General features: G+C 37.6%; 1 protein-coding gene across 1 annotated transcript; it reads right to left on the minus strand.

Annotated features, from left to right (window-relative positions):
* Positions 1–6,998: 6,998 nt before the first annotated feature.
* Positions 6,999–10,226, minus strand: LOC137181522 (large ribosomal subunit protein P2-like). The gene is made up of 5 exons (XM_067587295.1): positions 10,102–10,226; positions 8,823–8,946; positions 8,664–8,712; positions 7,889–7,984; positions 6,999–7,408 (listed from the first exon to the last, which is right to left on the minus strand). The coding sequence occupies exons 2-5, from the start codon at positions 8,943–8,945 to the stop codon at positions 7,332–7,334; spliced, it is 345 nt and encodes a 114-aa protein (XP_067443396.1). The 5' UTR covers position 8,946; positions 10,102–10,226; the 3' UTR covers positions 6,999–7,331.
* Positions 10,227–11,989: the final 1,763 nt, after the last annotated feature.

Raw genomic sequence — 11,989 nt, forward strand, 5'->3', positions numbered from 1 at the left:
TAGCCCTGCTTGTTTCAATATTCAGACAGTTTTTGTCGTTGTCAGATCTTTATTTTCCCGACATTTTTTGTTGTCATGTGACTCCGAGGAGGAAATGTGAAAATGTTGGGATTTTTCTAAGAGGAAGAAAAAAAACAACGAGCTGATTCAGGTTTCCATATTGGTGGTCTTACTGGTGCTTTGTTTAAAGCCAGTGTGACCAGTATAAGCCTTAATACCCAGCATGCATGTCATTCTCAGATTGTTTCATTTGAATACTTTTAGAGGTTTAAAGAAATGGCATTAAAAGCAAAGATTAGAAGAAAAACAAATATCAACACAGATATTTTGTCCACTTTTATTATCCTGTTTGGTAAAGGATTTGGCTAGCACATTTATATATATAATTTATTATTGTCAGTAAATCTCGTGCAGAAACAAACCAACAATGAACTCATCCTACTTACAAGCATTGTTTGTGTGTCCAAAGTCTGATATATATATATACACAATTCAATACTTTTGCTATATATATATATACATATATGCACAGAGGAATATATATATTCCTCTGTGCTGTAGACCTCCCTTGTTGTCCAAAAACTATTAAAAAGACATCACTGAGCCACACTGCTGCACTGGGTGACATGCTCCTTTGTCCCTGAACAGTGTGATCATGGTAGCTTGATTAGAAACAGCTACAAAGAGTAAAAACAGTGATAAGACTGTAATTCTCAAGAGAGATAGCAGACTTGTTGTGCTACATATCACAACCTCTTGACTTTTTACTACATTATACATTTCTCAAAGCACTTAACTATAAAGTCATTATATTAAGTACAATCTAATCACTATTATCACTCTGTGGAGCTGTTTCTAAATAAGCTACCATAGACACTCTCTTCACAGGCGAAGGAACGTGTCACCCAGTGCAGCGGTGTGACTCAGCAATATGTTTTTAATAGTTTTTGGACAACAACGGAGGTTTTGGGCACAGAAAAATACAGTATATCAGGCTTTGGATACACACACAATACTTGTAAGTAGGATGAATTCATTGTTGGTTTGGCTCTGCGCATGAGATTTGTTGAAATAAAATTACCAGCCTTATCTTTTAAAATATCATTACTTCTTAATTTACCATGAAAACCACTCCTGAATTTTCACCTGAATTAAAAATTTAAGGTCTTTTAAGGTATAAATTAAGGTGTGAGTTTTATGACTTTTGGTCCATTTTAACATTAAACATTAAAATCCCATAAACTGTGCAAATAATCCATTACAATGCTTTAATTTAATCATTATGACAGGTAAATTAATGGAATTTTAAGGTAAAAAATGAAGGGATTTGGTTTCATAGACCACTATGGAAATTAAGTTATATGAACTTATGCTATGTTTTTATCCTGTGTCGTACTTCAATTTTATGCATAATTGTTAGTGTTTCATACTATCTACTTTATTTAATTTGATAATTTTGTCTTCACATATCCATGTTGGATTGAATCTGTGTTTTTAGGTTTTGTTATTATCTTTTCTTTTTTTGGAAGATCTGGAAAAGTGTGTCAAGTGTACTGTCTTTCATATGAGCTGACATACTCCAACATAAAGCACCTTTTCCAGGTGAAGTTTGCCACACATTTAAAATGACTAAAAGTGAAAGCTTCTCTTTGCCCTTCTATCTGCTACTGTCCCTACACTGTCATGCTCATAAAGATAATTTTTCTGAACAGTGAACCATAAATCATTTGCAGTGTTATCATTATTGTGTAACACTGGTATTTCACAGTTTTTCCTCACACCACTCGTTGTTTTCATCAATTTTCATATGTCTTATAGTGGCATATCAAGCCCTAGGATATTTGAAAATCCCTGCCATTAAAATCCCCCAAATTCCCAGATGGAATACAGATGCACGACCTCAGGGCCCTCAGTGGGAGCCGTAGCCCTGATCACTGTTTTGGCTTCATCGTCATGTATCTAACACCAATCCCAAAGAATGGAATTTTTCATTTCATGAATCTTTGGAATGAGAGATAAGTCAAAATTGGACTGAAGTTTAATGAATAAAAGGTGTGTGGTTTCACAACTTATACAGAGAATATTGCTGTGCTCCTATTCCTCTCTTATTCCTCCTCTGTTGCAACACACAACTACTGCAACTTCTGCCTCATTAACTAGGGCACCCAACCTCACTCACTCATTTTGGCAGCATATTAAGGATTAGAAGCATTAGAGGGTTAGAAATGAATCAAGTTTATTTATATAGCCCAAAATCACAAGATTGTTTGGGGGGATTTACAATCTGTAAAGCATGCAACGCCCTCTGTCCTCTGAAAAAAACAAACATAACCTCTTCCACTGACTCTGTTTTTACTGGTATGACTCAGCCCTGTAGCTTCTTCAGTGACAACATTAGAAAACATAAAAACTTGGGGATTAAGAAATAGTCATGGTCATGCACCAGGAAATGACTAATTGGCTTATTGAGACATAGAGTATTAGTTGTCTAGATAAAAGTTCATGCTTTTAGCTTCTTCCCTGGCAGGGCTACATTACCAACCAGGCAAAGTTGAGTAATTCTGTTTGGGAAAATGGGAATATTCACAAAATAATGCACCATATAAACTGGCATAATAAGAGCAAAAAGATGGGTCTACCTAGGCCTCCTGATTACCAAGATGACCCTACAACCTGTGCTAATTGGAGTCCAATTCAATACTTTTGCTAGTTACATCGACAGCAAAGTCTTTGAAGACTCGGCAGACAAGATGTACGTGAGATGCACCAAATGCAGGATGTTCCTCTGCATAAACAAAGAGAGAAATTGCTTCCTGGATTATCATCACTAAAAGGAAAACTCAAGAAGTAACATGCAAGGAAATGACAGAAAAAGACAATACGTTTTTAGATTTGCAGATATAGTTCAGATTCGTACCTTAAATCAACAAATAATTCCTACAAAGAATTTAAAAGCAAAGAAATACAAGAGCAATAACAGATCAAAGATTTGAGTTCAACTGTTCCATAGCTGAAATTAAAAAAAAAAAAACACTCAGAGAAGTCAAGGGGTGACAGGAAAAGCAAAATTAAAAAAAAAAGAAGAGAGTTTTCTGTTTAATAGAAAATCTACTGAAATATGCCTAAAATCAACAAAAAAGTAAAACAAATACAAAATGAAATAAAGTTAAATATGTTGTTGGTTAAGGTGGAAACCTTTACATTTTAAATTGTCAAGTTTGACTGTTTTTCCACATTAAAATTGTCCTGCTGACTACTACAGTGGACATACTGTTAGAAAAAAAGAGGAAGGAGGACCAGAAGTTCACAGAAACAGTGGCAAATATTTAGATCATCGGGGACAGTTACGTTCAACAAAGGGAGGAAGCAGCACATGGGAAGTTCAGCAAGAAAGTTCAGTGGTTTTGGGAAAGGAGGAATGTGTTGGAGTGGTGTTGCTCCCCTTTTTATGCTGAGTTGGACAAACAGAATGTCCCTTCTATTCAGATTCAGATTCAGAAAACTTTACTGTCTGTTGTGACAGAAAATCCTCTAAGAGGTGGCTCAGCACAGAGATCACATAAGATATACAAAACCTATTCCTTGAACAAAATAAAATACACGGCACAAATAACTTAGACAGAATAAAATACATACTTAGAATAAAATATATGGTACTAGTGTGTGAAAAGTGGCACAGTGCATGTGTGAGAATTAATTGTTATGTCATTGTTTGTTTAAAATGCCTATGGCAGTGGGAATGAAGGAGTTCTGGTAAGTGGGGTTTTTTTGGCCAGAGGGACTTTATAGCAGCGGCTTGATAGAAGTAGCTAGAAAGACTTGTGCAGGGGGTGAGTGGGATCCTTTGTAATGAGATTGGCTTTTCTTTCAACTGTTCAGGTATAGAGTACTGATAATTGAGTTTGGACTGTGGTTATTATTCTTGCTTTGTTAACGATTCGGTAGAGCTTTGATTTATTCTTGACAGAGATGGAGTTGAACCAGGTTGTGATGTTGAAAATGAGTATAGATTCAATGAGTGATTTGTACACAGCTGTTAAAATGTCCTTCATGACAGACGTGTATTGGGAGAAAGACAGAAGGCTGTCTATCTCTGTGCCCAGGTACTTGAAGGCCCCTACTATCTCCACTGCCTGCCTATTCAGCCTCAAGCGTTCAAAGAGAGGGTGGGGGGAATCAGATGTTTGCTTTCCCCCACAACACAGCTGTTTTGTCTTTGAGATGTTGAGCTCCAAGAAGCTCTCCTTTATCCAGGATATCAGGGAGTCTACTTGCCGGCGGTATGCAGACAGGGAGATCTCATCCTTCAAGTGGGCCACCGGGGCCATATCATCTGCGTATTTAAGAAATGAGATGTCATTGCTATTGCATGTTATATTGTTTGTGTAAATGGAAAATAGAATGGGGGATAGAACACAGCCCTGAGGAACTCCAGTGTTTAAAATCATGTTTTTGGATATAAAACCGTTGACCACATGTTGAGGCTGGTCCTGCAAGAAATCCTTTATCCATAGGATCGGTGTTGGGTTTACCTGTAGTCCTAGAAGGCAGTTACAGAGGGTGTGTGAGTCTACTGTTTTAAAAAGGAGGGAAAAGTCCATGAATAAAATCCGTGTGTGGAGGTATGGGGAGTCCAGGTGTCTGCTTGCTGTGTCTAGGAGGGTCAGACAGGCGTCCTCCACCCCTCCACCCCATGTCGGTGGCTACGACTGATGCCGAGCAAGGAACTTGCATCTGTAACGCAGGGGGACTTGATTCAGCTGCATGCAGTGTCCCTCAATGATGATTGCATTTTCATGCATTAATGAGTGGCAAGTGTGGAGAACTGGAAGGCCAGGGAAGGTCAACAATGACAAGAAGACCGTCAACAAGTGCATAAGGTAGATTATTTGGCAACCTTGGCAGTGAAGCAATTAAACATCCCCACCTCCCATCTGATATATTATGACATGAAAATATTTCTGCCAGATGGAGTGCAAGTTTTTGTGATCAGCATCCACTGCACCTTGAAGAAGATTCTTCAGAGGCAACATTGCAGCTTTGGTGACTGGCCCCCTGGCTTGGATTCTGACCTAACTATAGGTGTGAATGTGACTGTGATTGTTTTCTGTGTGTCAGCCCTAACTAAATAAAAATGTTGAAATGTTGGTGGTGCAAAGTCTGTAGGGACAAAACAGAGTAACAAATCCAAATGGCAAACGGCTCCAATATTAATGTATATCAATCTCTCATGTACTGACTGACAAAACATTACACTGTCAATCCAATGAGAAGATTGACTTTCAGCTTTTGTTTTTGTATCAGTTCTGTATATTTAGAGTAAGACAGTTGATTGAAAACTAAATTTTCCAGTTTGTTGATGCACCAATAAACAGAAGTTATTTGCCATTTTGGGTCCATATGGGGACAACATTAAACATCACAAGTTTCAGAAAGTCAAACTTTTTTCCAGCAAATTTAAAACTATACATAACTATATTCAAACCCTTTTGAAACTTTTTATACAAGTTGAGACTTTTAGGTCCTGCTTGTTTCTTTAGTTCTGGTCTCAGTCTCATGCTGTACTACCTAGGTACTGAACAAGAGTGAATTAGTAGAGTATGAGTAAGTTAATGGGAATCAAGTGAGGTACTGCTTGTTGGCTCAGTGCTTTATGATTAAAGGATAAAATCTCAAATCTCATATGCAGAGCCAAACCAACAATGAATCGAGCATCACATTTTCAGTTGTGGAGAGTAGTTCCGAGTGCGGCAGATACCACTGTGCATGTGTGGGAACGTGGTTCTGTTTACAGCAGGTTTGCTAGCTTGTTGTGCTACATATCACTTTGTAAATCAAGAGGTTGACCTATGTGTTATATGTAGCTAGTGAAAGGTGTATTGTGTGCGTGTGATATAGTCTGATATATATTATTCCTCTGCTGCACTGGGTGACATGTTTCTTCACTCCAGAGATAACGGTCATGTTAGCTTGTTTAGAAACAGCTTCAAAGACTAATAACAGTGACTGCATTTTCAGTCTCCTGAGAGTAGTTCTGTGTATGGCAGACTACTGCAGTCTGAAAATGTGCTGCGTTCCAGACAACTCAGAAGTTGAACATTTCTGACCCCCTACTTGTATGGAACAAGTCTTTGGAGACCTTTAAACTAATGTGACTATAATCTTCGAGGCAACTGTGTGGTTCACTGATAACAAAGGTAATCATAAATAATAAAATATGATTACACTTAGCTGCACAGCAATCGCACAAATATTCAGTTTCAGTGGAGTGGAAGCTATATTTACAGTTATTCATGACACACAGTGCACATGGATCAACAGTTTAAAATTTAAGTCTGGATATGGCGATCTGAGAAACATGCACATGAAGCTTGGTTTGGTCCAACTCCTCTGCATAGAGGGAATTGGCTGCTTGTGTTCATTTATTTATGACTCTGGTGTAAATAATTGACATGCAGGGTATTGGCAGTGAGTGCAGGTTTGTTGTTCATCATCACTCTTTTCCCTGTGTTATTCATTGGCTGTGATGATGTTGTACACCTATAATTGCTGCCAGTGACACCAAAAACTTTCAGATTTCATTGATTTGTTGGATTACTGAGAGTTGACACGGCAACAGTCGTCTGAAACTTATTTTAAAACAGGGCCATGAAATATCCGTTAAACCTTTTAGATCAGCTCACTTGCACCTCATGATTTTGATCCTGATTATTTACGGTAAAACACTTTTTTTTAATCCATGACCCATCACTGTCATCTTTAGTTTGATGCGAGTTCGACCTTTACAAGTCACCTCCACCTTTAAGTTGATGTTTTTAACTATAGCAGTGAAGAATGCAGCATCAGCATGGACATAGTCTGTTCTGGGTATCAAAGTCTAACTATACAAGGCAGTGCACAACATGGTGCAACTTTGTCTCATTGTAACCCTTGTGTGGTGTAAAACCCTCCAGTGCCATCTGCTGCTCACTAGACTCAATTACATGATGGTTAGTCAATTCTCAGTCAAGAGATTGGTAGTTGCTCTGCTGTCCTGTAGCCACAATACGGCTAGATTAATTTGTAAGACAACATAAAAACACCAATCATCAATCAGGTAATGACACCTTTATATATAAAAAAAAAAAAAAAAAAAAAAAAATATAAAGATGGGGGGGGGGGCATTCATTCAGCACCACATCCATTTTCTTCTTTTCAGGGGCAGTTGACATTGTACCTCCTCAATAGCGATATGATGCAGCAGGTTTTCTGGATGAACATTATACAGTGAAAGTAAGTGAAACAGTTTAGACTATTTTTTTTTATAAACTTTATTCATCAATTGGGGAAGTTTAGTCGAACAGGCCGAATCCCATGTCGTCATCGGACTCCTCAGACTCTTCTTTCTTCTCTTCCTTCTTCTCCTCAGCTGGAAAACAAAAAACCCCACAAACTATTATTTTCTGCTATAATCACCACATTTGATGAACAGCTATGGTTATGAGGTCACAAACAATTCATGCATTCATTAGTAAATATTTCTTAAAATGTTAAGAAATTGTGATATTAATTTAAATGCTTCTTAAAGCAGCAAGAAATCACAGTACTTTTCCTCATTAAAATGTAATTATTACACCCTATTCTCCAAAATGTCCCGGCGTTTAAATTAACCCATTAATAAGAAAAAAATTAAAAGCTTCCATCAAATTATGACTTATACCAGCCAAGTATGTCCTCAACCAGGGTTAAATTGTTTAGTTTTGTAACATTTAATTCCACAAAAAACAACTTATGATAATTAATAGATTTGGCTGCTTGTAATCATCCTAACGTCCAAGGTGAAGGCAAACGAACTGTGAGCCAAGTGTCATCGATGCTGACAAACTAGGTGCTAAGCAGTGATGCTCACCTGCAGCAGGGGCTGCAGCTCCGCCAGCACCACCAGCCGCAGAGCTGGCAACGGCTACGGCACCGCCTGCTGGTACGCTGGCCAGCTTGCTGTAACCTGTGGAGACACAAGTTGGCACACATAAAACACAAGTGGTTACGCAAACACTCTGCAGCCAGAAACAGGTTAGAGGTCAGAAAACAGCATAATGATAACATTAAATATAATCTTACAATTAAGTTATAATACTTTGACAGCTTACATTCTTCTCCTGGCCTCAGAGTAATAACATTTGGTATTTGTTCTTAGACAGTGAAATCATTATCGGTGAGTCCAGCTTTCAGTATGATTTTCCAATTTCTTTTTGTCACTTCCGTGTTGCACAAGAATTTACCATCAATATCAAACTCCAGGAATCAATTCATGTCACCTCTACATTGTCCTTTGCATGTCATGGGATGCACTTCTGTTTCTCCAGGTTAAGATGCATTTTAATAATTCAGAAGGTGCATTTCAATATCAAAATGCTGCTTGGTGCTGTTTAACACGCCACACAAATATCCTTTCATACACCAAATACTTTAAGACTGATCATTTTTAATTATTTATAGTATTTCTTATCATCTGGTATTTTAAGTATTTTATTACCAGACTTTGTGTCATTTAACAAGTCTGTTGTTTTTTTTTTAATCTTTTTGCATCAGGACCTGAGTAATATTCATTTTGTTTCTTTACATGTACAATATGCTGGACTGACAATAAAAACTTTGAAATCCTTGATAAATGGCACACTCACCTGTGGCGATCACCTCATCCACATTCTTGCCTTTGAGTTCAGAGATGACCTGTTGAGCAAGAGATCAACTTTGAGAATATCACAAGAGTAATAACTAGCTGCTGGTACAGACATGCTGCCACAACGCCACGATGAAGCACAACAAAAAGCAGTTTGTACCTTCTCCATGCGTGTGTCATCAGCCTCAATGCCTACGCTGTCCAGGATCTTCTTGAGATCGCTGGCTGCGGGGCTTTCATTGCCACCAAGGGCAGCGAGCAGGTAAGCAGCAACGTAACGCATCCTGCAAAAAATGTTTTAAAAAATTACGTTCATAAGTTGAAAAATTCACTGACCAGAAACAAAGCAGCAATATAAACAAGTTACTAAATGAATGTTACAAGTATTAGCCTACTAAATGAAAATAAATCAACAACACTGCAAAGAGCAAATTCAAACATGGTATTGCTGCAAATTTAAGACAGGCTTTATTTGCTTATATTATCAGATTGAAAGCACTCTAGATGTGTATAATGTACTTTGACGTTACTTAGCACTTCGTTTAGCAAAATCACCAACTTCAAGATTTCTTGCTACCAGCTTAGAGCATTTCTGTACTTCTCTCTTCCTTGCAAAACAATTCTAGGTCAAAATTATTCTTAGGTTCCCTTACATAAATTTCCTTTTACATCTACCCAAATACTTTTCCAATAAATTAAGGTCTGGGGAATGTGAATGAGTGTCTCAAAGCTTTCAGATCTTGGTTTGTCACAGCTGACTTTGAGATACATAAAAGTTAGATGAAAGGGTTTCAATCCCTTGTGGCAGTATAAACATTTTACTTAGCAGATGTGTAATAAAATTCGAAATGTTGCACTTCTTAAAGCGTAATTTGCGGATTTACCTGTAGTATGAACAGTAAATACTGTTCACAGTGTAATTTAAAGTTTGAGCACTCCGTAGATCATGTTAATTACTTTTATAATCGTAGTTACAAACTGTAGTTGCATCTGATAATTAGCATGTTTATCTCTCAATTTTCAGTCTATACGGTTTAGAGCAGATTTTTTTTTTTGATCGTGTTACATGAAGAGATGGTCCAGCATAAAATGTAAGCATCTCATGTATTAATACAGTACAGACAGCTTCGTCTCAGCAAATATTGAGCCTAAAAGTCCTTTTTTTAAAGTCCAGTCACATTTCTCTGATATTTTCTCCAAAATATGACAATTACAGCTGGTTTTACGTCTTCACCATGTGGCGGTTGTCTTCAGTGCCGTTGCCGTTAGCTAACTTAGCCGCTAGCAACGTTGCCGTGCTTAAAACTACTCAATTTTGTTAAAATAACGCTTTTTAAGGGTTGAAATCTACCAAAGTTAGTTGTTTACGTCTTTCCTTGCATTCCACGCTTATTCTCACACTGATTTTGCAATTTAAAACATTATAAAAAGCCACTCACTTGAGTTAGACGGGCGGGCGCGTGTTCACTCCGAGGTTAGCACGGACAGAAAGGAAGATACGTCACAGAGTGAAACCGGAAGAAACCTCACTTCTTCTTCGGTTTTAATTAACGACCGAAAGCAAGTAACCCGCCACCTGCTGCACTGGAGAATATGTCGTTACCTTTTGCATTAAACTGCCAAAAGTTCAACACACCTGCATGTAACAGACGCTGTTTACACGTCGTCTATGCACAGTGGTGGAAGAAGTATTCAGATCCTTTACTTAAGTAAAAGTACCAATACAGTAATGTAAAAATACGTCATTAGGCCTACAAGTAAAAGTCCTACATGAAACTATTTAAGTAAAAGTACATAAGTATTAGCAGCAAAATGTACTTACAGTATTAAAGTAAAAATATTCATTTCGTCCCTCTGAGTGATATATTATTATATGATATCATTAGATTATTAATATTGAAGCATCAGTGTGTAAGCAGCATGTTACTGTTGTAGCTGCTGGAGGTGGAGCTAGTTTGAACTACTTTATATACAGTCAGCTAGTTTAGTCCAGTGGTTCCCAACCTAGGAGTCAGGCCCCTCCAAAGGGTCAACAGATAAATCTGAGGGGTCGCAAGATGATTAATGGGAGAGGAAAGAAGAAAAAACAAAGTTGTGATACACAAATCTATTTGCGGTTTTTGGATTTTTTTTCTCTAATCTTTGATTTTTGGTGAAATATTGGATCATTTGAACATTTATTGAAATTAAACTATGTAAGAAGTTTAGAGAGAAAAAATCACTATTTGGTTAACAATTCATAGACATCTGAAATGTGACCTCGACTACACAAGGCTTTTTGTAAGATGTCAAAAGCCAAAAAGGGTTGGGAACCACTGGTTTCATTTTTAACAATGTGTTATATATTAAAAGTTTGTTATATTATCCATTATATCAAATCTTCATCTAAAAAATAACTAAAGCTGTCAAATAAATGTAGTTGAGTAGAAAGTATAATATTTCCCTCTGAAATGTAGTGGAGTGGAGCTTGATACATAAAATGTAATTGTCAGTATCTTCACTGTGTCAAACTGGTTTGTGTTGATGTTATGTCTTCACATCACAATTATGTCTTTTTCAATTACAGGTTATTCCTTTTATGACATTGCAAAAACAGTTAATTCACCTTTAAGCTGCCTGTATCTTTTGATCTTAGCAAGTGCTGACTACTTTTTCAGACTACTGCCTTACAACAAACTATAAATGTTCTCTAAACACTTGTGTGTGTGTGTGTGTGTGTGTGTGTGTGTGTGTGTGTGTGTGTGTTATTCTGTTTATTAACATGAATCAATGCTCCTTCCTTGTCTGCTCCTACTGCTGATTTGGCTCCTGATCCAGTTTGGCCTCCTGCTTCATCCTCAGCTCCTGCTGCTGCTGCTGCGTTTGCTCCTGGGTGTGATTGATTTTGTGAACCAACTCCGCAATGGATTGCATCCACAGTATGACAAACCAGCAGCTGTGCTCCAGTCTCAAGCTGTAGTGTGAACAACCAGCTCTAATGAATCGCTGTCACGTGCACCGTTTGGTTCCAGGCAACCAGCCCTGAGCTCCTGTTACAGAGCTCTTCTCAAACATCGACAGTATTGTGTGGATGCATCTGGGTGAAAACCTTTTTAAAAAACAAACACTACAACCAAGCCTGATAAATAACTAGATGTTTGGAGATGACACCAAAGCCTACAAACCAACCTTCTCTCCCCAGTTTACATAATTCACAAACAGAGACAAAGGGCAGAAACTACAGTTGAAAAGACCCTTTTTCCCCCCGGCAGACATTTCTACTTTTCAAACACAGGTGTAAGTGATCAAGTCTTGTCATATGACAAGTCAAAATATCTGCTGTGAAAA

Source organism: Thunnus thynnus, chromosome 1 (assembly GCF_963924715.1).
Source record: "Thunnus thynnus chromosome 1, fThuThy2.1, whole genome shotgun sequence".
In the NCBI taxonomy this organism is placed as follows: domain Eukaryota; kingdom Metazoa; phylum Chordata; class Actinopteri; order Scombriformes; family Scombridae; genus Thunnus; species Thunnus thynnus.